General features: G+C 41.7%; 1 protein-coding gene across 1 annotated transcript in view; it reads right to left on the bottom strand.

Moving 5' to 3' along the window:
• PEPD (peptidase D) overlaps positions 1 to 27,778 on the bottom strand; it is a 137,710-nt gene that overhangs the window by 2,556 nt on the left and 107,376 nt on the right. Inside the window, exons 13-14 of the mRNA XM_058846098.1 lie at positions 16,797 to 16,981; positions 5,922 to 6,113 (exon numbers count right to left, since the gene is read on the bottom strand). Coding sequence (XP_058702081.1) covers positions 5,922 to 6,113; positions 16,797 to 16,981 — 377 coding nt within the window. The remainder of the gene's footprint in view (positions 1 to 5,921; positions 6,114 to 16,796; positions 16,982 to 27,778) is intronic.

Raw genomic sequence — 27,778 nt, 5'->3', positions numbered from 1 at the left:
ATGGGCTGACTTAAAAGCAGAGCAGATGAAAGCTGGACCATAGTGGGGAAGAACAAGTGGGGCAAGGTGTCTGTCCATGCTGTTCTCTATCTAGGCCACATGAGAAAATCAGGGTGGGGAAGGAGCTGAGAAAGTTAAGAGTGATGAAAGGACCAGGGAAAGGAAAGCATAGTGAGATGAGACAGGATTGACAAGTAATGGACAAAGAGAGCTGGGATTAAGGAGTCCAGGTAGGGAGATCCTGGTGGAGGTGGGAAGTGAGACATCCTGAATGAAGAGAGCACACAGGGGCTGAGCTGCCAAAGGCAGGGAACTGAGAGTGACCAAATGGAGGAGGATGAGGGCCCTGCCCAGTGACTCCTTGTACAGGAGGAACATTGTTAGGAGACCATGGATCCACAGCTGTCATCTGCTGTGAAAAGTGGGAGAGCCAGTACTTCACATCAGCCTGCTCAGCATCAGCACCTCCAAATGGCCTTTGGGGTGTGGATGGAGGCACACACAACCACCAGTCCCTGGGATCACCCAGCACTCCCTAGGAACACATCTCTTCCTTCCCCAGAATCTAACCCTTCCTCTGCTGGATGAATCTCACCTGAAATGGATGCTTGCCACATGAGAGAAGTCAGATTTCCCATTTTCAATGCGTAACTTTTAGTTTGCCTAAAAGCAACATGAGTGCAGAGGAACAGGCTTTCAAGGGGAAGGAAATGGTTTCATTTGCTCTTTCCCTTCACACCCTCCATGCTTCACCCTGAGTTTAAACTCAGCAGCAGCAAGAGGCGGCTTCAGAGGACCTGCAAAAACCTTCCCCATAGGAGACCCTGTCATTTGGTCTTGTCTTCTGTCCAAATGGACAAAAGATGCTGGATCTGCCTGGCAAGGCTCACTGGCATGGGACTGCCTTTCCCAGAAGGGGACAGTGGTTATGAAACTTGCTCTCAGAGCTGTCCCTGTTTGCAGGCTCTTTGTTCATTAGTTAGTACTGCTTGCTTCAGGGCTACAGAGTGGTTTGGAGTTGGGCACTGAAGTGTGAGGCTCACTGCACCCCCAGCTTTCAGGGTGCTCTGTAAAATCCTAGGGGAGGCTTTATTTCTTTGGTGTGAAAAGGCAGACTTTGAAAAACCACTCCTGTAAAGTGGCAGTGGCCAGGAATGCCAGGACTGCTCCAAAAATGCCTTTTTCTTATCAAGGGCAGTGGCATGATCTGTCTAGATAGACCTGATTGCACAACTGCCTAGCTCCAGCAACAGCCCATGTGGCTCATGGTCTCAACTGGACCCAACTCTGTCCCCAAGTGGGGGCAGAGCCAAGGACAGCACAGGAGTTGAAGACTGGGCTGCTGTCAGCTCTGAACAGCCTCGCACTTTGTCCTGACTTACTAACACAGCCACGCTCCCCAGAGCCTCCTGTGCTACCTGCCAAGGGAAACGGGGCTGAAGACTTAGTAATTTCTTTTGGATGATAATATACATACAAGGCTTTTGACAAACAAGAAACTATTTTGGCCAATTAAATAATCCAGATTTGCATGATGACAGATCCCAGATGTCGAAAAAGGCAACTGGTGAAATGCCCCCCTTTAAAAAATAAATCTATTGATCATTTGTTTGGTTATGGCTGTGGAAAGCAGCAACACTATCACTGCAAGACCTCAGAGTGGGACACTTGCCTGGAAATGATGACAGGATGTGGCCATCACACATGGGACCATCCAGAGATGAGCACAGGTGTGGCTGGAGGACCTGTCCCTCTGTTCCTACAGCTGCTGTCCTACAGAGGCAGCTTGTGGAGCCAAGGGAACTCACTCCAACTCAGCCAGCCACTTACCAACAATTTTTAACAGAGCAAACTTATCACGAGCAGAGTTTGACTTCTGTATCTCAGAGGGACTGGTCAGGAGGCAGAGCTGCTACATCAAACCCAGGGGCAGGGCTGGGGAAGGCACTTTGCTGCTCTTACTCACAGTGGCTATGCCAAGGTGTTTTCTGTGCTCAGTGAATCCCATCCCATGCTCTAGTCTTCCTGGCACAAGCAGGTTTCATTCACAACCAAGTCCCCATGTGAAGAGAACCTTCCTTTTAAATGTTCACATTTAAATGTTTGTATTTTTATAGAAGAGGATCAATATTAGTAGGGTGAGGCCATGTATTTTATTCAATTAACTGATACAGATGGAAAAAAGCCTCAGGTGCCCAGTCCCTTCATCCAGGCTCAAAAAGAAGCATTCAACTACAAGCTAAATACAGGTTAGAAACAGCTGGTCTTACTTTAACTTAATTAAGTTAATTAGACCAGGGTTTAAAGAAGGTTTATAGGCAACTAGCAGTAGTTTTTGGGTTGCCTACACCTATCACTTCCCTTGAAGAACCTTTCAAGGAAGTATGTTCATTGTGACAACTGCTTTCCTATGAAACTTCTGAAGAAATGCTGTGTAGCACCATTACTGAGATACAATAAGCAATGGTAAAAAGTAGATGAGCATAATGTCTATTGCCTAATAAACAATTTAATTTCACAGTACAAATTCACCATAAATTCAGAAACAGAGCCTAATCTTCTGAAAAAGAAAAATCAGGACAGAGACAACTCTATGTCCCTCTGAACCAAAGGCAGAAGCAGTTAAATATCTTGCTCTTTATTTGGTTTAGCATTTATGCTGAGTAAGGGAAGTACTATTGTTTTGAAAAATATTGTAATATTAGTGGATCTTCAAGTTCCTGCTCTTTGTAAATCTGTTTAATTTTTAAATGAGAACAATCTGTAAACGAAAGAAAGTAATGCATTTAACACCCATCTGTCTTTCAGCATTTTCTCTAAGTTGCATAGTTTTCAGATATTAAGTCTAGTGCTAGTTCTACAAATCCTAGGGAAAAATAAAGCCTGAACAGAGACTGAATGTGTAAGGCCAAAAAAAGACTGAATGGCTTTACTGTGTCTTTGAGAAAACATCATATGAACTGCACGAATCAGTAATCAGCTTATGAAGAATGGAAATGTCAAACCCTAAAGGGCAGCATTTGGAGTCAGCATTTCCCCTTCCCCGAGGATTCAGCTGCTTTTCCTGAGCGATCCACATGTATGCACATCCCTCTGTTTGCACATCTGTGTTTGCTCAGGAGCCTGTGGGGCAGAGTCCAGGCAGAGCAAAGGTGCCCTGGGCCGGGCACTGTGCCAGCGTCCAGCAGCCCCTGTCCCACAGGAACCATGACCTCGGGAACTGGACCTTGGTTTTGCAGATGGAGCTGAAGAACACAGCACTGAAATGTCCCAAAAGTGGCTGAGGAGGTTTGGGAACCTCAACAGCTGTCAAGTGAAGAGCTTCAGACAGGGCAAGATCCCCTGAGCACCGCTTGCCTCCCTCTGCTGGGACCCTCTCCTGTGCTGAGAGCCAGATCAGGAGTCCCAGAGCAGCAGGGACAGTGTGAAGGCTGAGCCTGGGGAGAGATGGAGCCACAGAAACCTCACCTGCCCTTCTCCCCTGCTCCTCAATCTCTTCATGGCAGCACAAAGTGCAATAAATGCCTACAGTCCTGCCCCTTTCTGCGACACTACAAGAGCTTTGCTTCTTAATGCAGAGACTTGTCGTAGTCAAGAAAATTATCCAAAGCCCAAAAAATATGTGAATTCGAGGTGAATTTATTAAAAATCCACAAATTCCCTGTGTGGACAGACTTAGAATTACAGTGGTGTTACTTCAGCGAATGTTAGTTCATTTTTGAAGTGAATTACACTAAACCAAATTAAGAACATTTTAATTAGTGCTGAGCTCTAGTGCTTTCCTGCAGAGGGAAATGGGCAACTTATTTCCTTTTGTAGAATGTATTTTACTTTTACACTAAAAGGAAGACTGGACTGGCTGTAGTGAACTCTTCAGCTAGAATTGACACCAATGCTAGCCCCTGTACTATTAATATTTGTCAGTAAAAACACTGGGCTTTACAAGATCTTTTTTAATCCCATAGGAAGAAAGTTTTTTGGAATGCTTTTGTGAGAATTACTCACTTACTCTGGATAAACTAGAATGAAACATCTTGTTCATAACTAAGCACTCTACACAGCAAAAATTGAATCTTTTATTTTTGCAGAATCAAGTCAAATTGGTAAAGATGGAAAAACTTATTTTGATTGCATTATAATTCAGCTTTTGTGAAGAATTCAGAAATATTCAGATGTATTCCAGTCTCAGATTTTATTTTCATTCTTCTCCTGGACAAAATCAAGTGACAACATCTGGCTCAGGGTACGTGTGTATTATTATTTTTTCCTTCTAAGTAAAATGTATTGTTCACAGGGGGATCAGAGATTTAGATTTTTGCTCAATCGTTTTTGGGCTGCCCCTTCTTTCAGCAAACTTTGTTGGCTGGCTCTCCTTACAAGTCATCATTACAGGAAGCTAAGCAAAAATGAGGGAACAAAGTTTGCTTGAAATCTCTGGAACAAAAGTGCCTGATCCAGCAACTTATGCCCAAGGTAGAGATGCCACGCTGTCACTCCTGCTCTGTGCAGCCACAGGCACAGGCACACCTCAGGCTGCAGAAATGGAGTGCACATTCACATTTGGGAAAAATGTGGGCTTTGCTGAGCAGTTTCAGGGAAAGCTCACCAGGAATCAATTCCATTGCTGAAAAACTCCCACTGAATGTTTAAAAGGAAAATGAAGACAGTTAAACCTGTTTCCATTGCAGTGTCAAGCTACACAAGCACAGAATGTGCTCAGTTTGAAAATACAAAATTAGCTGCCTTTTGTTCACCAGTACCTCGGTTGTCTGGCTGGAAAATCTTGATAAAGAAACAACATAGAGACAGATAATGCCCCAGACCTCAGCAGTGAATTAAATACCAGCAAGGGTAAAGTCCTGTGTCTCTTAATAAGGCTGCACCCACATCATGGGTGGCTGCCCTCGAGCCTGGCTGGCTCACACGACCAGGGATAGCACACACAACTTTTCTGTCAGGGCTGGTGGTTCCAAGGCAGCCCAGAGCAAAGTGCTACAGCAATCACCCTCTCAAGGCTGGGGTACAGTGATAAATCAGTCAATGGCAGCAGCAGACAATTCCTAATGAGTGACTTTTCATAGCAGAAAATCACCACCACTGCCAGTGATTGCTCAGTGCACTGACACTTAGCAGAGGAGCCACGGGGAGGATGGGCCATGGCAGCTGCCTGCTCTATCTCCTCTGTGCAGGAACACAGAGGCTCAGAGAACAATGTGGCACCCTTCTGAAATAAAAACCCACTGGGAGTGCTGAATGCTCTGCAAGGGTGGCTTTGAGTGGACAGTGGTACAAACAAGGCCCCTGTACTCGCCCAGTAGCTGCTGCATGGCAATGATTGCCCAGGTCACCTCTGGCTCCTGTGCACACTGCTGCCTGAGCCTGTCTGGGCACAGGTGCTCTGGAAACCCATCAGCCATTCTTCTGGAAAACAGGGAAGGCTCCCCCAAGACAGCCATTCTGTCAATAATCCTGTAAGAGCAATTATTGTTGTTTTCATCTACTGCCTCCCCTGCTTAAACTGCATCAGGGTCTTCTGCCCTGGCAGGAAGCACTGGACTGTGCTGCTGTCAAGGAAACTAACTCTGGACTACAGAACTCAGTCTCATATTGCACAACATACATGTTTCATGTTAGACAAAACACCTACCTGGCAAGCCACTGCATGGTGCTGGCAGAGGATGTTTCAGTCAATGGGAAAGTATGGGTCTATCATTAATCACTAGTATAAAACCACATTAAAAAATTAGAATAAAACCCCCCAGTTTGTCTGCTGAGCCAAATGGACCAAATGACCCAAGGTGCTGCTTCAGGAACAGCTCTACATGCAGTGCATTACAACTCCCAAAAGACTTCTCAGATACACCGTGAGGGCAAACCAAGAGAAAAGCGACGAATAAAAACATCCGCTAGGAATGACTCACCCCGCCAAAGCCTCTGAAGCGCTGCAGGACGCTGCTGTTGATGAAGCAGGACTGTGCAGGGTCCTGCAGGGCTTGCTCCAGGAGGTGGTTGATGAAGTAGATGCCCGGCTCGATGGTGAGCACCATGCCCTGCTGCAGGCGGCGGGCGGTGCGCAGGCTCCGCAGCCCCGGCTCCTCGATGCGCTCCACGCCCTGCAGGACACACACTCACACTCAGACACACCAAGGCAATACATGCAGGACTTTATATCTGTGCTGACTGCTCCATAAGACATATAAAATATAAAAAATAATCATCAAGGACTGAAAGTTAGCTATGCAATTGCCTCCCTCCCATCAGTCCTCATTTAGCTTTCACACAGAGCAATGGCCAGATTTCAACTCAACACCCCAGCTGTATTTTGCACCACAGAAATCCTGACTTTGGATATGCTTGGTGCAGTTACTCTCTACCTTGGGAGAAATACTGCACTACAAAGCAAAAATAATGCCTGGCAGTACTCCTTGCTCTACCCTCCTTTGAAAAGTATGGCATTGTAAGCAACACGCAAATCTTGAAATGCCCCTGCCACGTCATGGCTGAAACAGCTGAACTATGCAGCAGAGAACAATTTCTCCAAGGATATGCAAATACTTGGTCTCACCAAATGTTATTAAAATTACACATTTATGATCTTGATTCAGGAGCAATGAGTCTACACATGACCTCATAAAAGCAGCCCATTTAAACTAAACTTTTGTCAGATTCAGACTTTCAGGCAACACGGTGCTGATTGGTGTTATTAAAAGTTAAGTCAAAACAAGTCCGAACTAGCAAAACATTCTCTTCTTCCCAAAAGCTGGCAAAATAAAATGATATATGAGGATGTGCTTAGTCAAGGAATTAGAAACACTGCAAAGACTAGTTCCGGATATTAATTTTCTTCCCCTCAAATGTGCCAGGTATTGCAATATCAGAATAAATATATCTCAATCCCATTAGCTTCTTGAAAATTCTTTGCAACTGGAGCAAAATTTCCCCAACAAATTATGGTAATGACCCACAAACTGCTCACAGGCCCACCAAAGTGAGCAATGAGGATTGCAATGTGCAACCCTGCACACACACTCTGCTCATGGAACATTTGTGCTTTAGCCAGCGAGTCAGAGGTTAACACATCTGCGAGATCACAGCATTATTTATCTGCTCTCCACGGAGCTTTCCCAAATCCCACTTCTGGCCACAGCCACGGTGCTTTCCCTCGCTGGCAGAAGGGGTAACTGGTGTCAGGATCACTGTCAGCACGAGTGGCATCACGAGGATGAAGCTTCCCCTTTCTCCCAGACAAAGCCAGCCCTCGGTGCTGGGGCAGCACAGCCGAGCTCCCATGGCTCTGCCAGGCCAGTGCAGAAATAATCCATGTTTTCATCCTACTGGATCATTCCCTCCTCAATGGACACAGCCCTGCAGTGCTGTTTGCTCCTCTTTGAGCTCAGGGAAAGCCAGTTTTACAGAAACTCTGCTTTGCTTTGTGCTCACTGGTCACCCAAGCACTGCTGGGGTTGCTTTTGTTCCCTTGGCAGAGCTCATTCAGGTCCAATGTACAGCATCTTACAGCAGCCAAGATTTCTAAGCTAACCAGCCTGGACATTTGGACATAGGTTTGCCTATTTTGATTGTGTGTTTGATATGCTTTATGTCATATGTTTGATTTGGACTTTGCAGAGCACTATATATTACACCAAAATAAGAAAACATGGTTTTGTTTTACTGAGCCTAGAAAACAAGAATACTGCGATATTAAGCAAGGCATTTTGAATTTGTATTCTTATCAAAACTCAAAGAAAATCAATATATTTCTAAACTTGAAACAATAACTGCACTGAAATGGAGCCATTTTTTCTCTCATACTGCCCCTTGGGGTTTGGCATTTCACACATTCATTGTAATGTGTAAAGGAAATGAGGGCATCCAATCTTGTGGATTAATCTCTCCATGAGCTGTAAACAATTAGATTAGTGTCTGGACCTTTTGGTGCCTTGCCAACTATCTATCGGCTACTTTACAACAAACAACCCATATTTGGCTTTTAAGTACACTTCTCAATTCCACTTGTAAATGCCTTTTTCAAGGCAGTCAATCCAAGACAGATGCTAGAAAGACAAATACAGAGCGAGGAAAACAATTGCAAACATCCTCTAAAGGCAGCCCTGGCACAGCATCCCTATTTTTTTGCCTTTACTTAAAAAAATTGGTGTTTAACATCAGGTGTGACAATGAAGCCTGAGTAGCCCCTTTTATTTATCAATGTACAGCTGCTGAAGCAATGGCAGGCATTTTGCCTAGACTGCTCGCAGGCTGATACTGCTTTTAGCTCTTGCTTCAAGAAACTAACAGCAACTCAGGAACAAGACCCAAAATACACATTTGGATTTGTCTCTCAGCAATGCAAGGAGAGTGCCCAAGGCACCTGAATATTGCTGCTCACTCAAAAGCAAAATTTTAACTTCTCTGGGAGGAATTTGCTAAGTCTTTTTGCTATTCCCCCCATCCTATCTCAGTGCTGGGTTATGCTGGCTCCAGGTTTCCTCTCCAGGTGTTTGGATTCTGCAGGAACTGAAGCAGCTGTATCCCTAACATGAAAGCACCTCTAGCAGGCCTTCAAAGAGAGGGTGACATTGCTCAGCTTTCCAGAGCTGAAAAGCAAGCAGGACAGCAGTGGGTGGGCTTGTCCCTTTGAACAGAGGCTAGCAGGGTGCTCACCAGGGATGTGTGAAATGGCTGAAGAGAGACAGGTTCTGGCTGTGGCTCGTATGTGGCCACTCACACTCGGAGCAGAGGACAGCCCCAACCCAGTCTGCTGTGAGGCTGAAGGGCAAAATGAGCTGGCACAGGAGATAAACAGAGAGGGGCCAGTGACCCAGCTGGGCAGATGACAAAATCCCTTCTTCTGAGGACAGTGCTGGATTAAAACACACATCAAACTGTGGCTCCAGCATCCCAAGTGACATCTGATCTCTGGCCACTCATGGCCACCTTGGTAGCCACCACACCCATCAGGTGCAGGGGCTGACAACCCTCAGTCTGCTGTGGCTGCTTATGAAAAGCAGGACAAATGGAGGACTCTTTAATGACTGAAACACCACAATCCCCAAACAGAAGATGACGGGTCTGAAACAAGACTTGCCATTTTTCATCAAGTCAAACTCTCTTGGGAGCAAAGCCCAACAGGCCAACCTTGCACTGCCTTTTGTCAGTGAGAATCTTCTGCCATCAGTGGATTTCCTTCTTGGAGGAGGAACCTTCCCTACACCTCGCAGCTGAACAACTCCAGCTTTGTTTTCAACAATGACCATGATGTTGTTTTGCTGTCAGATGAAATGGAGAGTGAAAATGTGAGTGCTGGTTCAGCAGCTGTGTGGGTACCTGTTTCTATCACCATTATATCCTGGAGGCCTGGCCACTGAGCAGGACCCTTCTCACAGTGCTGCACACAGAGAAAGTATAAGCTGATACTTTTCCCCCCAAAAGTGTACAGAATAGTTCATAAAATATTAATGGCATCTAAAAAGTGACTTGCAGTTATATTCTGTGAAAACAAAATTTTGAATAACTGTTTATTCTCCCGTATATTGCAACAACAGACTATATCTGAAATTGTTTTCTAAGACTGACTTTATTTGGAGGTTGTGCTCACATTTTAAGATTGAGACACTCCACCCCCAGTAAGCACAGATGTATGACACTGTCATTTGTGACTGTACTCCTGCCAAGAACATTGGATTCCAATTAATGGTTCATCTAAGGTAACAAAAACCAGCATGGCTAGGCAATAAGGACTGTCAAGGGAACAAGAGAATTATTATGTAAACTGATTTTATTACTATGTAAGCAAAATAAAAGTTCAAATTAAGTGTAAAGTAATACAAAATATTACTATTTTTGGAATAAGCAGGGAATTAGGAAGTATGCAAATCTGCCTATTTCCCAGAAAAAGGGCTGTGGAAGACTCGAATTTGCAATATCCCCAGAATACCTCAGTATAAAGATGAACCACTGCTCGCTCCTAAGCAACTCAATGGGTAATATGAACCATTCATGATACACAATGGAGCTCATGGAAGAACTCCACTGTGTATCATGCTGGATCTTGTTCCACAGGCAGCATCTACCAGGCAAAGCAATCAGAAGCAGAGACAGCTCCAGACCCACTCAGGCCTGATCCTGGGTTTGGTTTTGGATCACAAGAAAACCCCAGGTGCTGTCCAAAGCTGCACAAGGGCACCCAACCTGCCAAAACCAGGGGCTGCAAGCTGGCATCACCCCAAAATTTCCTCAAGCCAGTGATGGCAACAAACCCCAGCCACAGCAGAAACACCTGAGGTACTCAAACTGCAAATACTGAACCACAGTAAAAGATTCATTAGTGACACAATCTAGTTTCACATTCTATTTTCCAGCTAAATCATCACAGAACCTTTTGGAGCCTGACAGACTGTCCCAGTTGGAACACATCCAGTACAGTGAAGCCCTAACCACTTTACCAAGCTAAGTGCAATCAAGTATTTAAATTAATCGAAATACTAACATTATATTTAGATAATATGAAATGAGCACCAAAGTGAAATCTCAGCTCTTTTACTCTTCCCTATTGTCCCACTGTATATACCTAACTTCCAATTAGCTCATTTAATGTAAAAAGAACAGAGTTCTGTGCAGCTAGGAAAATAAAAGTCTCAAATTCCATTTCACGTGTCTCCTGCTCCCTTCTCTCTAAGCCCTTGTTTCACTTGCTGAGTGCTGCTAATGAAGATTAGTTTATTCAATCTATCCTGCTTTTCCCCAGCAGCCTGAGCTGCCTGTAGTCACCTGAAGGAACTGCTGTCAGTCCTGCCTTTGAAATCAGCAGCAGGTTACAGGAGAATGTGCCCCAAGCACCACATATCACTCGTGGCATTTGCAAATCAAAGCTTCCACTTCTGCAGGAGAATCTAATTATTAGCTGGAGCTTTTGGGACACAGCTCAAAGTTAATATTGGGGGAATAGAGAACTGGTGATGTTTAACTGGTTATTTGGACTATATAACACTTGAAGTGTTTTCTTCTTTTTCTATGTATTAAGCATGGGATCAGGTTTAAGTTACCTAATAACTTTCTTGTTATTGCAGGGAATGAGGAAAAATCATCTGCCACTTATTTGAAGCACTGCTGCCTCATAATTCAGCTGGAGCTGAATTTCAATCTATCACTACTGCATGGTTCTGAGCAGAACTCCCCATATAATTTTTGCTTTCTGATCCTCTGATGTTACCAAGCTCCAGTGTTATCATAATGGAAATAACAAAATATATGGACTATATTTTTCCTCTTTTCTTAGAACCTAAGTTTGAGAAAAAAACAGATAGCAAATCATTAACCTGGAAGATGAGGAGAATATTTAGAATAAATTTATATGAATTTTATGAGAAATGAGAGAAAGAATGGCAAAAGCTACCAACAACACTGTTTTAAAATGAAACCAAGACAAGCACCATTTAAAATCCAATGAACAAGTTTCTTGTGACAGACAGAAAGCAGACACAGGCAACAGTCTCAAAAGAAAGGTTTTATCTTTAAATACCATTAGTGAAAATTGTATAGCAAAAACCCCAAAGTATATCAATGATACCTTACTTTTCTTCATGTAATTGAAAGCAGAACTCTACTGTTTTGTTTTTTCTCTCCTACTGCACCTAAAATGAATTGCTCAAAAACACACAAGCTCCATCAGTTGCTGCTAAAATTTCAGAAATATTTGGACAATAAACATTCAGATAAAAACTCTGTTATCTGAAAGTCTTTTGCAACAAACTCCAATAATAAGCACCATGGATTTCAGTGCTGCTCTGCATGGAAAGACAGTTTTACTCATCTGTTTCCTTCCTCCACGCTGCCTGCTCAGTGGCTGTATGTTTTTGCTATATAGGAACTCAAATAATAAAAAAAATAAAAAGAAAAGAAGGATTCAAGGGGATCCCATGAAGCAGAAACAGTGAGGTTTTTTCTCCTAATCTTTTCTCAAGGTGTACAATCACTTGCAAAACCAAAAGCTAAAACTAATGGTAAGTTTTTCTCCTTTTACTCTTTGTAAAGCAAAGGCACTCCAAGTGCCTTCCATACAGGTTGTTTCATGTTTGCAGGTCCTGGGTAACCAAAGCTGGACTGAGGCTTTGCAAGGTTATGGCAAGTGAAGCAATTTGCACCACCAGGGCCCTACATAACAGCTTTAGGCTTCTTGGTAAATTCACTTCATCCTCTGATTCTTAAAGGAAAAAAACATTAATGCATCATTTGCAATGCTAACCACAAAAAAATGAAATCTTCTGCTTCAGCACAGTCGGATACATAAGGAAAGTAGTTTTTGCCAGAACAAGATTATTCCTGTATTCTCCAGTATGTTTGGTGACTTAAATTCCCAGTCAGTCATCTGGGATCTGGGAGCAAGCTTTCTGTTAAAGCCAGACACAGCAGAGATGTTCCCCAAGCATGCACAGGGATGGAAGGATCTGGGGAACTCCAAAACAGACCTCCAAACTTAATTTGTGATGCAGAATAACAACAAAAGGATCAGCTTTTCATGAGAATGGAATTAAAAATTTAAACCAAGGTAAATCTTATAATTTTAAAAAACAAGACAAAATTAAACTCTTAATTCATAAGATGTGAAAATCACAGTAGTTATTAGCCTAACTTAAATTAACTGGCTTATTATTATAGAAAGTCATCAAATGTACTTAGCATTCTTTAGAGCCTTATAGTCAATTAATATAGCATGAAATTGAATCAAGTCAGGCATCCAGAGACACTGAACCTAGATTTAAATGAAAACTTCAGCCTCATCTACCTCAGGGTCTGAAAATTTGGGGCCACCTACCACATTTTCTTCATTGCAACAGGCACAAACCCTCATTTATATCCCATATCGAATTTACCCAGAAACAACTGAAAGAATGTGAGAAAACCATCTCCATGATTAAATTTTCCAGCAGAAGCTAAGCCCAGTGGGGTTTTCACCCTTTGAAGCAAGCTCTGTCTGACTGAGGGCCAGATTTGCTGAAGTGATTAGTACCACTGGGGCTGAATTTTGAGAGCTGCTTGAGCTGCAGTCGGACCCTCAGAGGAAACAGGAGGATTTTCAAAGCAGAGCTCGGGTTCCCGTGGGGAAAGCTGTGATCCCCAGGGAGCTCCTGGCTGCTCAGCACCCCTGAAATCCAGCACCTTCACTTCCTTCAGTGGGAAACACTGCTGTGAACACTGCTGTGAACACTCCTAAAATGAGGTTGTCACATTCATTGCTGGCCAAAACCCATTATTCTTTATCACAGCAAAAAATAGGAAGGGAAATGTTATATTTTCTAATATCCCAGAGTATAGTTTGCAAAAAATCTGCAAGCATTTACAACATCTGTCAAAGAAGAAGAAAGTGCTTGTTCAATGCTGCATGTGAAAGCAGCTTACTGGAAAAGATGAAAACTTATTATTGCCAATTTTGAAAAAAGAAATCTTTGGCTACCAATGAATAACTAATCCAAGCTAACAATGTCTGGAAATAGTTTTTTTGGAACACACAAAACTTTCTGACGGATAAAAATTAGGAAATTAACGTTTATTGTATTATTTCAAATGTAACTGTTTACACTTGAGGAAAATAATGGAATAATATCCACTTGGAAAGTTTTTATTTTTAAAAAATCGTTTGTAATACTCCCAGAAATTCCCTCGGCCAAAAGCAAAGAAGTTGCTTTTTAACCAGCTAGAAAAAAGAACATGATACTATGGGCATGGGCTCAGTGTGCAATAAACTCCAAAATGGCTTTATAAAAATCTTTGTGAAGATCTTGCTAGCTGGTAAACATTTAAAATGTACCACAAATCTCTCCAGAGTGCACTAGATGCCTTCAAAATGTGCTTTTTCATGAAACAATGAGGCATGGACAATAAGCCTTCTCCCATTTAATCCAGACACGTCCCACGCTTGCAGGGAAGGTGCTCAGCTGCTCGTGTTCAGATGAGCAGGGGCAGAAGAACATCCCCTGCATCCCTGCACAGCTCCCCTGCATCCCTGCACAGCTCCCCTGCATCCCTGCACAGCTCCCCTGCATCCCTGCACAGCTCCCCTGCATCCCTGCACAACTCCCCTGCATCCCTGCACAGCTCCCCTGCATCCCTGCACAGCTCCCCTGCATCCCTGCACAACTCCCCTGCATCCCTGCACAGCTCCCCTGCATCCCTGCACAGCTCCCCTGCATCCCTGCACAGCTCCCCTGCATCCCTGCACAGCTCCCCTGCATCCCTGCACAACTCCCCTGCATCCCTGCACAGCTCCCCTGCATCCCTGCACAGCTCCCCTGCATCCCTGCACAGCTCCCCTGCATCCCTGGGCAGGGACCAGGAGTCCTGAGAGCTCCTCAAGCCTGGAGAAGGCTGAGGAGATCCAGCTCTGACAGGCTCAGGTGTGCCCTGCCCACCCCCAGGTACCTCACCAAAGCCAAAGCCTCCTGCTTTGGGGCAGAGAGAAGTGAAGGGTCTACCAGAGATGGAAATAATGCTGCACACAGAGTTTAAAGAATTAAAGAGCTTATTCTGCAGAATGCAGAATTCATAGTTTTTCAAACTAAGGTGATGCCATACACCCATCTCTGTGCACTTTTATATGCAAATACAAAACATTAACTAAGTTTGTGAGCTTTCATACGTGCTTCATATTCAAGGAATTTGCTGTTTAGGAGTAGATTTTGAAAGTAAATTAGCCATGCAAAAATTCTTCATGTAAGAATGCAGTTGCATGCCAACACAAACAAATTTAGTATTTGCAGGTACAAAATTCTGTGTATAGCTCTGGCATTTTTACACACAGTAAGTACAAAGCTGGAGAGCCTAACTCATTTGACAGTACAGTCCCTACATCCATTTTTATCTGTAACAGGCTGCTCTTTCAAAACTGTGGATAGATCAGTTTACTTTCAAAAAATGACCCTTAAAATATATAATACACCATATAATAACAATGATAAATTCAGTCATATGAAAACAAAAAGTATTGTTGGAAAATTATTCCATAGCTTGTAGTCCACACTGCTGAAATCTGCTGGGAGATGGAAGCTGTACAGGGTCTATTGCTCCAGACTCACACAGAATCAGTTCTAGAAATCTCCTTTGACAGTAAGGTACTTGCTCTAAAATTAAAGAATACAGCTTTTAGGCAAAATCAAGAAGGGTCCTTTGCACTCTTAGAATTCTTCTCACTTGTTCCTAAAATTTAGTTATCTCTTTTCCCTTCTAAGTCTTGAACACACTCTCCTGGTTTTTCAAGTCCACCAAATTCAGAGAGGTTGTTCACAACACAAGTGAAAACAAGCTAAGCAAAGGCATGCAAGAGCAGGGTCCTGGGTTTGAAGGTTTATGAAGTCTCCAAGTAAGGACAGTCCTTGTGCTTTGCTGGATGTCTCCATTTGTACACAAACAGAATGCACTTTGGAGGAACAAAGGGACAAGCATCCATCCTTTATATATCAGCTAGTACTTTTTCTTTATTTTATATTTTTATTTTCTTTATTTTCTTTATTTTCTTTATTTTATATTTTCTTTATTCTGATTGTACCTTACAATCACAATAGGAATGCTTTTGATTTTTGTTTCATTTTTCTTGCATGTAAGTTTATTAGCTGATGCTGATACATCATTATCACAATATTGTATGTCAACTACAATTATACTGTGAATGTAATAAGTATCCTCAAATATTCTATGTTTCTCCCCTGCCTGCAAAACTGAACCAGCCCTAGCAGCTGTTTTGTAGCCTGGTCACCCAACATGAACAAGCACCAAAATATGCCTAAACCTCACCTATAAAGTTCTTAGTTTCTTTTGCAGATTCTTGCAAAAGAAAAGATTACATATGAGAGGAGACAAATGATCCATTTTTGTACTGTGTAACTGAAAATCCTTAAACAGTTAGCCTCAAATAGCCACAACCTAACACAAACACAATCCTTCTGAAATCTTTCTGAAGCTGCTGTAAACCTTCTTTATTCAAACCTTGAGTACAATTCACCATAGAGAATTTTACTCTCTAAATAAATTATTCTCAGAATAGAGATTTTATTCTTTTATCATTTTTCACTGAATATTCATTTATCATTGCAGACCGACTGCCGTTAATTGGTTACAGAATTTTACCTGTTCTGCTTTCAGATCGTAGTCACACATCACCAAATTAATTCAAGGAAAAAGACAATCACTCTGTGTTTTCTGCAGAAACTCAGAACACAAGTGGATATGCTTTCACATTTGCAAAGACTGGGAGATTTGATGGTCTTTCTTCTTTCTGCTCTCACTCCTGGACAGTACCTCCACACCAGTGCCCATGCTGCCACTGGGCATCACAGACAGGGCTCTGAGCCAGCTTGCTTCCATGTGACACAGGATTTACTGCCCAGGTTCAGCAGGGGGCTCCTGCAGCTGCCTCACATCTGGAATGGAGCAGGTGAATCTTGCCAGTTCAGGGCTCAGGTAGACTGAGATGCTCTGCCACAGCACAGGGCACTTGGCTGTGTCAGAGCAGTGACTCACAGAGGAGCAACACAATGTGTGTAGAACAAATTGAACAGATTAAGAATGCCCAAAGAGCACCATCAGTTGACTTCTTCCCATAAATAATTCATGTTTCAATGAACTAATAGATTTTTTAGAGTAAACTGCATAAAATACCACAATTACAAAAGAGGAGACACTTAAATGCACATCTGCTCTACCCCTGAGGAGATGCAACTGAGTAACACACACAAAGTCTGAGCAATGCTGGTTGAACTGAGGGGGTTAATCTGCAGGGGAGTTGAGAAAGGACTAACACTAACCTCTGGGTAGCCTCCAACATCATGCACATCGATTCCAAGTAGATGTCCAAGTCCGTGTGGCATAAATATTGCACCCAGATGAACCTTCACCATGTCATCTACATTGCCTTTCAGAATGCCAATTCTGGTCAGCTCCTCCAGATGGACTCTGTCAGCCAGACGGTGCATATCAGGCCAGGAGACCCCTGAGAGAGCACAAACAGGCAGCTCAGTTAACTATTGCTACAAGGTTTTTAACAACAACTCCCAAAAAACAGATGTAACACATGTGCCCTTTGTTTATATAAAAAAACAAAGGTGGAAAGAGCAACTACATTTTCACAAAAATGCTTTAAACAAGACAAAACTATTTTAACGTGTCTGTGAAGTCCAGAAAACTACACACAAGAGAAAGAGCAGCACCTTATAATCCAGACCCAGATGAAAAGGTGTTAATAGATGTATCTAAGCAAGCCCACACAGATGTAAATGCATCAGTGAATCTCCTGTAGGAATGGCAGCTGTAGATTGCAGTTATTTAAAATGCAGACCATAGAACAAAAAAATAAGATAAAATCCTGTTATTTTCAAGAATGATCATACCCATTTAGAACATCTGACATGGACACTGCTTTTCTACGTACATTGAAGATTTAAAGCTCACATCTTTCTGGCAAAGACACTCTCCAGAAATTAATGATTCCCTTGTGTTAATGGGCTGTGTAAAACACAACTCCTCTAATACATGTACTGAAACAGCATTACAAAATACTGTTGTTTGACTAGAGACAGAGTGCCAGGATACATTAGGTTGCTATTATTTTGGTATAGGATACAATTTTGTTTGACAAACTGCTGGGGAGAGGAGGGAGGAAGAAAGCAGCTCTTTTGTTAGTAACAAAGTACTGTCCTAATTAGTTCACCATGGCATTGAGTCATCATCAACAGAGCAGCAGTTGCAGAGTCAAGACAACTAGGGCTAAGGTACAGCTGAAGAATATTTTCCTTGTTCAATTTTGGCATGATTAAACAAATAAGAAATGAGTGATTTTTAAGGCCAAACTCCCACCAAGTTCTGTTTGCTTTAATCCAGTTAAACATGCAGCTCTAGGGTCTTGTGAACATAAATGTCATATCTTAATTACATTATCACTTTTTGCTGAAAGTACTGAGGCTTCAAAGACCGAAATAAAACCATCCTATGGGAGTGCTTGGATAAAGCACTCAGCTGACTTTTATGGCTCTGATCTAAAGATCAGAATCAAAGTGAGCAGCAAGTGGCTGCTGTTCTGTGCATCCTCTCACAAACCAATGCACCTTTAGCCTCCCATCAGCTCTGGGGAACAGCTGTGTGTGTGATCAATGAGCTCAGATCAATCAGATCCCATCAGATCAGCCAGGGATCCATCCTGCAGCCTGCTGCACACAGCTTCTGCTGCCAAGCAAGGCCACAAGGCAGGGGACAGGCACAGAGAAACCCTCAGCTGCTGCTTCCTCACAACAGCCAACAGTGAGTGTTGCTCACCCACAGAATGTGTGCAGTCTTCCTGCTCAAAATGTGCTGTTTTTATGGTTTCCCTACTTTAAAAAGGAATTTAGATTTTTCATTCAATATGAAGCAATACAACTACAACCAGCTCTTCTTTAATAACTGTTCAACATATTCTATAATTATTTATCTTTCTGAATATTGATTGTATCGCAATTTTCACTCCTCTAGCTTCACTTGTGTTTCACAGCTCTCTCACATTAGGATACACTCTATTGAATGACAAATTGGAATCACTATAATCCATCACATCAATATTATACATATCACACTAAAAGTATTACTGAACCACAGTTGCTTTCCTGTTTATTTTATAATTGTGGGAATGGAGCATTTCTGTCTAAGTTGAGGTTCAGCTTTTGCAGTTTGCAGCTAACTCCAACTGCTCTAAAAGTCTTCAATCCTCTTTCTGAGGACACTCAATGTTCTTTCAAGATCTCTCCCATGATTTCTTAGCTGAGTATTACTACATGTCACCTATTTTCACCTCCATAACTGCACAGCCACATGTAACAACATCTGACCCTGCTCAGCTGTTTGAAGCCTCACCCTCTCTTGTTAAAAATGAAGGTCAGAACTCCATGGCTGGAAGACAAAACAGAGCCATATCCTGGATGCTCTGGATCAAGCTGAGCTGTCAGAAGTGGAGCTGAGGTGTCTGTTGCAAAGGGGAGCTCAGCTTCCCTCTGCAGCTCTGCTGGTACTGCTGGTCTCAATCCAAAGCCACAGACTCCACTTAAAGACACACAGTCACCTTTATCAAACTGAGGAAGAGGCACAAAAAGAGATACAAATATCAAACTGATCAGAAATAAAAACACCAAAACCATAAATCCATTTGTCTGCAGTAGTTTAACAGAGCAAATGAATGACATTATTGTCCTAACTGAAAAGACTGCCATGGTTGTAAATCTTGGGTGTTTCTAGGCACTGAGAAATCCATTAGAACTCCTTCCCTCGTCCCTATCTTTTTATTTATCTCTCATTGGCTTGAAGTGCAACTACTTCTCCTCTCCTTCTCCCCCATACTCTTAATTCCCTGTCTGTTTTGGTTTTTACTCGTCTTATCTGTTTCATTAGAGACTGAGGACAAGAAAAAGCTCTACTGTGAAATAAATAATGAGGCTGGATGGAAAATCTGCAGCTTTGGGCTCTCTTGGAGCTAGGGTGGTGCTTCAGACAGAGCTCAGCAAAATGACTCTGGATCACTCTTTTATCATCTAGCCAGTGCCACAAGCTTTGCTAGAGATATGAAATATTTCAGCTCCACTTCTCTCCCACACAGCCAGAGCTGCAGACAGCACTGGGGCAGCTCTGGGCAGAGGGAAATTAAACTTCTGCTGGAGGCACCCTGCTAAATAATACAAATCTTGGTTTACAAATAAATAGGTATTCAAATAGTCTTAATTAAAAAGCAAAGGGTTTATAGATAGATTGCACTTTCTATTCTATTGTCTGGCTTCATGGTTTATTATGACTATGGGGTGGTGGCCAACCCCCTCCAAGGCACTTAACCTACAAGCCCTGGATAAAACACTCATATACAGACTATTACTTGAGTGCTAAGACAAAATAGGAAGATATTTTGAGCTGACTAGAGACAGTGAATCAAGTGGAGTGATTTTTATGGTCTTCACTTAAAAAATGGTGATATCCTTGTCTTGTTTGATATGAGAGGATTCCCATCATGCTAGGAATAAACTTCAATAATAAGGTTCAAACAGATTGCTACCTGTTTCTTTAACAGGTAATTTGACAAAGAAAGAGGATCTAAATGCAAATCTTCAAACATTTCCCACCACTCTTTTAATATTAAAAACATTAATTTTGTGAAGAGAAAAAATTCTACAGTACTGAGGCAACCACTTAAAAGTATTCAAAAAATTCCACTGAAGAAAGAAATAACTGTAGTTCAAGGAAGATGTCTTTGTCCATTTTATACAGAAGTATATTCATATGCTGTAAACACTTACTATAAACAAATATATGATCCTTTAAAGTTATTTTAAAACTAAAATGGTATTAGTTTGATCTGGCAATTGAAATCTTTATAATACAATGGTCTGTGCAAGGCCAGCTGTCTCTGGGACTGACTGGCATGCCTGCACTCAAGTGTCATTTAGATAACTAAGTATACTTAAAAAGTAGAAGTCCTTAAATTCTGCTAACCTAATTTTCCTTTGTAGATACTGAACTTCCAATAATTGCAAGAAGTAGAGAAAGGAGGAAAAATTAAATATCAGATTTGACAGTTTCATCAAGCTGACAACTTGGTAAGAAGCCATGAACAGAACTTTTTGGAATTCTCACATGATGTGCAACTCAACAATCTGGAAATGGCACAAGGACCTGCAGTGGGAATATGTTCAAGGGCAGAGGTGTCCATACTCTGCTCAGATGTCTGAGCACACATCTAAGCATGGATAGCTTTAGCATGTTAAAAAAAACAATAACAAAGAAGAGGCTGTGGGCAGCCAGGGAACAATGTGCCCAACAGATTGCAGACTTGCAGATGTGAAGAAAAACTGGCCAAACAGTGCCGAGTGAACAACATTTTGTAAAAAGAATCCTTAATTCATGGAGGCTCCTTCATGTTCAGGCACTTCAGCTTTTGGATTATTGGGGGTCCAGAGACCTCTGTGCCCTGCTGCAAGCTGACAGGAGAAATCAAACACCAGATCAGTTCTTGTAAGGAGAAAGAGCAGTTAAAAACCAACCAAACCCCACACACAACTCTACCATGGGGTGTGTGAGTTTCTTCAGTGGCTGTTCTGCAACATGGGCTGGCACTGACCTCCCTCCAACCACTCACTAGGCTCTTTTACTCATGTAATATTCAGGACTATTATTTTTAAGCTTTGGTGAAGTTTATCATAGTTGCAGACGTGCTTTTTTTGTGTAAGAACTTTTATGATAGTTGCAGACGTGCTTTTTGTGTAGAAAGGTTAGTTCTGTTATTATCTTTAAGCCAATTTATAAACCAATTACAGTCCAGTGACAGATGAGGTTTAAAAAGTCAGATTGGAGGGTCCTTGGACTTTGACAGCTTGTACCAAAATGAGTCTGTACTCAGGAAAATCTGCTGATGAGGTGTCTGCTCCCTTCTTAATTCTCTGCAAAATGAGATCCTGGGTAACACAGGTCACAGGCAGTGCCTGGCTCCCCAGGAAAGCTCAGCTCCCAAGGCTCATTAGGCTGTGATTTGTTACCTGCCATGCAGCACGTGCTTAGGAGAGAGGTCAAAACCCACCTTTTACAGCAACCAAAGCACCTGAGATTCCTTGAGATACAGAGTGAATGAAGCACAGCAGCAACCAGATACTGGAGATGTCCAACAATGAAATAAAACAGACCATGGATTAATTAAACAACAGAAAATGAGGGAGGTTATTGGTTTTCAGACACCATGAGAACAGGACAGCAGAGGTTTGCAGATGTCTGAGGTACCACTTAAAAATGGCAAATTAGTGCATTACATTTGCCAGAAGTTTTTTTTTAAAAGTATCCTCATAAAACTAAACATTATCTGATACTCTTAGATATTACTGTGAAAAGAAAAAGATAAAATTAATATTGTTTTACTTCCTTGAAAATATTTCCTCTCTGATATCTGTCTGCCAAACCTCATAAAATTTCAGATAAAACACCAGGTTCAAGGACTCTGGAACATCATATAAGGATCTCTGCAATAATGTGTGACCTCTTTGATCACACCAATGGAGGAGATTTTTGCTCCCTCTTTGTCCCCTCACCCCAAAAAGAAAGAAATGCTTCTAGTGAAACCAGAAATCAAAAGCATTCCTATCTTTTGATGAATATACCATAAATTTTTAAACAGTAGAATTAAAAAGACGAGTTGCTATAACACATCACACCATAAACTGTTCCTCAGTTGCTCTTAACTCACTGGTACTTTTATCCCAGTGATTATTAGCTGAAGTTTTATTAGAAGCCATTTGAGAACATAAAGTAGAAACAGCACTCAAAAATAATTTAGAATTACTGTGTGGTATTTAGCCATTTTGGTCAGAAACACTAAGGCTCTGAAAAGACCTAACAGGATTTTTTTGGCCACCACTTAGGGTACTTTGTGGTTGTAATGTGACAATGATTAAACCACAAATGATTTAACAGGTTTTTTGTTGTTGTTGTTGTTGTTGGATGGGGGTTTTTTGCCAACAGAGATGTCACAATCTTACTAAAAAAACCGAGCATGGCAAGGTTGTAGTAACTTCTCCCCAAATTGTGCTAAGGTTAAGTTACATTTAATTTCCAAGTGTCCACAGACAAGGGCAAAAGGCCCAATGTCCCCTGGCAGTGCCACTGAAATGCAGACAGAGCACACAGTCCCAGGCCAGCCAGCAGCCCATTGGAACAGAATAAAATCTGCCAACTGGCACAGACCATATCAGACATAAAACAATAGCTCTTTAGAAATTCCAATCAGAGCCAGTTTAAAAAACAAACCAAAGCATAATTTAAATACTGAAACAAATTCTCTTTTCTCTCTTCATTTGGGTGCTAGAGAAACAGCTGTCATATGAGTGATTTTCATGCTTTATTTCCGGCCCACTACACCAAATATTCAGTGGTTGCTCTGGTTTTGAACTTGGTGTCTTGCAGCACCAGGTAAAGCAACTCTGCCATGGGGCAAACCCCCAAATTCTGCACTTTAACAATGTTTGTGAAGCTGTTCAAAGCTGCATTTACTGTGCAGATGAGCACATGGTTCATGGGGTGAGCACTGGATGGGTACATGGGCGCCCAGCTGAGGGATGCAGTGCAGGTGAGAGGAGCCTGTGAACTTTCCCAGCCCAAAAGGGAGCCAGACAGAATTTGCTGCTGTGTCACACCTGCAAATATCCACAGTTCTGACTGCAGGGATTACTGGAACTGACCCTGCCCTGTGCCACAGCTCCAAACCAGGATGGACTCCTTCAACATCCCTTTCTTCCCCAGAAAGATGCACCTGCCTTACAGGGATGGGAGTTACTGGAGGGAAATAGAGATTGATCTTCATCATCTCTGAAATTTGGGCTTCTTCAAAAGGCTGAACAGCATTGTGCTGTTCAGCTGTACTGTGAAATTCCTTTGCATCAGTAGGATGGAGGTTTTCAGCAGTGACTCCATCCTCCAGGTTATAAACCCTGCACAGGATGAGCTGTCACTCATCAGAAGCAATGTCAGGACAACATTCTGCCATGCAGAAACATTAAGAAAAGCAATACAAACAGATGCAGATGTGGAGCAAGAGGAGGGATTTTTTCCATGTCTGGATGCAACACTGGGATTGAGCAGTGCTGGCAGGCACTATGGATTTTACAGCATGTTCCTTCCACAAGAGGTGTATGCTGCAGAAGGAAAAGGCAGATTGACAGGATGAAGGAAGTGCTTGGATGGAGTGACTGCAGTGTGGAAACTTATCAATCTTTGAAGCTCAGAAAAGGCTCTGTTTAGATAAGACTCAGGCCAAACAGCACAATTTCTGTCTAGCAGGTTTGCACTCTGACAGCTACAGCTGATGCAGTGTCCAGATTGAAGGACTTGTGAACTTTACACTGCAACTCAAATTACAACGTATGGCAAGCACAATTCCTCAACACTGCGAGAAAATCAGTGCAGGTACTAAAAGTCAGACAAGGCACAGGCAGCTTATTCCCCAAAAGTCACTATTAAAACCAGAATTGTACAATGTTACAATATACAGTGAACTACAATTAGGAAAAAAAAGGATAAAAAAAGGCCTTAAACCAAAATTTCTATATTCAGTATAGAAAGGCTAAAAAACCTGCAGTCAATTTAACCTGAGCCTGTAAAGACATCTAAATGTATTTTCTTGTGCAAGCCCTACCTTTGAAGAATCCCTGAAAGCAGTGAAAAAATCCCCACATTAAGCTGTGCTGGAAGCTGCAGGTTTGCCCCTGAACCATGGCAGCTCCTGCAGACCCTGCTCAGGTACCTTGAGATGAGAGGGATTTCAGGACAGAAATCCCAGCTGTTTTAAATGCCTGGTTTTATACCCTTGGGAGTAACCCAGCATTATTTTAAGCCTCTGAAGGCTGCAGTGGTCACTGTCTGTGGGGCAGCTCCCAGGTCTGCAGCAGAGACCTGGCATTTCAGCAGATTGATGCTTCCACAGAGGGTCTGCAGATCTGCTGAAGCTGGCAGAAAATATTCCCTTTTCTTTCACCTCCTGCCATGGGTTACTGCTGTGCTGCACAAGGTTAGGTTATGTGACCAACAATGAGAGCTGCAGCAATCAATCAGACCATTTTTATTTAATATTTTGAAAGAATAAAGAATTTCAGATTGATTGACAGTATTGTCTATGCATCCTTTAGTGCCTTCTGCTTTTATTTCCTAAGTAGTAGCAATGCCTGAACCACTTTTAATGACAAAAGCAGAATTAAAGCACCACAGAAAGCTGGACTACCTTTGCTGGGTCCATCTCAGATAGTCAGTATTCAACTTCTGTTGAATTTTTTTGTTTGTTCATTAATTAATGAACAATTAATGAAGCAAAAATGTACAGCCAACTCCATTCAATAGAGAGAGCAGATTACAAAATAGCTTTTAAAAATATACATTGACAAGATTTACTTTCCAATCTGCCTTTCAATACAGTAACACATTCTGAGCTGCAAGGAGAGGAAAATAATACTGCAGTGCCATTCAGCAAGATTTGTGAATATCAAATATTGGTTACAACATGCCCTAAAAGCATTTGCTCTTCAGAGGAACTGGAATAAAATCTTCAACTTCTGCCATTAATATTTTAGTGCTGAGAAAAATTGTTTTGCTGCAGATATTACAGCAGATTAATAATGATCAGCAGTGCTTTGACTAAAATATGACAATCTGGACGGGAATAATTCATATGGGCACCTTGAAATTATACAAACTATAAACTAGATTGCACTCTCATACCCTTCCCTGTTGTGATATTGTCAAAAATTCCAGTTTACAGTCCAGTTTCTTTTTAAAAATTCACCAAAATCAGTTACTGTTTTTATACAGCACAACAGAGAAGCAGGACCACATGGTATTCCACTAAGCACAACTCTGCACTACACAAAATAAACTCAAAATTATTTCCATGCAAAAAACACCCACTGCATGTGAATAAGAACTTTCTACCTGTGAGGATAAATATTAGTAACAGTTACAGTTATTTTCTTTAGGTATAATAGATTTCAATCCTAGTTGGATACAGTGACAATTACTCTGAAGCAGTATTAGAAAACAAAAATAAATCTGAATTGTAAAGAAGTTATAGAACTGTTGTGGACAAAAAGGAGCAGTAATCTGTGAAGCTGCAAATTTTGAATTTACATATATTGCCAAGTACAACTCTGCTCAACTTAATAACAGAAACACCTGCTGGTAAAATGATCTGCTATGCCAAATATATGCCCTAGCTATTAGTTTTCATTAAACTGTTTTTATTAAACAGTTCTTTAATTGAGTTATTTTCATCTTTGTTCTTAGTGCTATTCTACCTAAGCTGGATTCTCCACTATTCTTTCTCTGTTAGAGGCCTTTCACTAGAAAATAGAACAGGGAAACATACCACTGCTTTGAATTCAAATCACAGCATTTTTTGTTGTCTAAATAGGTTATTTATGGAACTGGTAGTGGGTCACTAAACTTATTTCCTCTTGCCAGTCTCACTGAAAGAATTGTGCCTCAGTATTTAGGTACCAAAGGAGGACACACCATCCAAAATCTACATCCTGCTGTACTGAAATACAGATAATTCACCCTGTAAAGTCCCTGGCCTTACCCCTCTACCCCCACCAGCTTTACTGCTTCAATCCTTTAGCATCAGGGAGGAGGAAAACACTTGAAAATAAAGTGGCTTCTTTGCTTTGTCCTTCTACTTCACATTTCTCGGTTGTAGATGGGAAAACTAGCTAAGACAACCCCTCCAGTGCAAAGTTAGGAAGTTACACCAAGAAAGAAAACCTGAAGAAAGCAGGAGAAAAGCACAAAAAGTGGCCAGAGTTTGACAGAGCAGCTCAAGCCTTGTGCAGTTACAGCTGCCCACAGGACAAAGCCCACAGGGGATTAACTCTGTTCTGCATCCTGCACCTACAAATACACAAATATTCTCTTTAGCAAGGGGAAAACAGGAGTGGCTGACACTCCCAAGGATTGGATTGTTTCTCCTGTCTTCAAAGTATAGTCCTCAAGTCAGACCTACAGAAGGGGTCCTCTCTGAAATATTATTATTATTATTATTATTATTATTATTACTATTATTATTATTATTATTATTATTATTATTATTATTCAATTTGTATCTCAAATTGTTCATTTCAAAATTGTCTGAACATGACAAAGAAATGCCAGAGTGGAAGGGTTGCTCCTACCATTAGAGAAAAGGTATTTCTCCTATTCTCAAATTCACAAAATGCAAGACCTGACCCAGTGAGGCACCTGGAGCAAAGACAGAGGAGGGAGCATCAGCTACAGAGAATTTCTGAGCCAGACACTGCTGGTCTGGGCTCTCTGGCTGCTCCAGCCTGCTCCCCTTGGCCTCTCCACCTCAAAACATCCCAGTCTTTTGAGAACTTACTTACTTCTTTGTATTTATTTAGCATCTACAGCAAAAGGATACCCATTTCTTGCAGGCTCTGAGGATCAGCTGGTATCTACATGATTTATAAAAGGATCTTTTATTTGCTTAGCATGTAGGTCTACTGCTCTGCCTGAAATTTTTTTGACTGTACTTGAAGTGTACTTGTCTGCACTTTCTTGGCCAAGGATTATATGGCAATCCTGGCATCAATGAGATCTGCAAAGTCTGATCTTTGATCCTGGAATTTAAGGATTTAAGAGCTTAAAGAACCCACATCTTTAAGTGAAACTGGATTTCTGGGAAAACCATACACAAGGAACCTTCCAGCCCTGAGATGGAGAAACCTCCATCTCGTGTTATCAGACATGTTAGCCCTGGGACTGAGATTTTCTTCAAGACCTTCCTCAAAAGCATTTATTGGAAAAGCAAAGCCTGAAAGCCAGAGGCAAGGCAAAACTCACTGTCTTGGATAACAAAATGCAGAACTTTGGGATATGCATATTAGATGAGCTCCAACTTGAAAAAATGCAGAGATACAAATTCTATAGGGAAACCCTGTGGTAATGTCAGTATCCCAAGGAGGAATCCACACTGCACATAAACTGATGTGATGAACAACAACTTCTGTGCATATTTGGAACTAATTTTTATTTTTCATTTTATTGAAACAAACAAACATCAATCAGCAAATATTCCCAGCTGCATAGCTAATGTCTGAATGCAATTTTGATTCAGTGGGGACTCTGTATACACAAGTTTTCAAATAATAAAAATGTAGAGATAGGGACTTGAGTGGCTGCCAACTTAGCCTTACTCAACTGTTCCTTGGGAGCAGTTTGCTAGACAAGGAGATCTTTTTTGAAACTGGAATTT

The sequence above is a fragment of the Poecile atricapillus genome, chromosome 10, assembly GCF_030490865.1.
Source record: "Poecile atricapillus isolate bPoeAtr1 chromosome 10, bPoeAtr1.hap1, whole genome shotgun sequence".
In the NCBI taxonomy this organism is placed as follows: Eukaryota; Metazoa; Chordata; class Aves; order Passeriformes; family Paridae; genus Poecile; species Poecile atricapillus.
The sequence above is the reverse complement of the archived record's forward strand: the minus strand, read 5'-3'. Positions and strand labels throughout refer to the sequence as shown.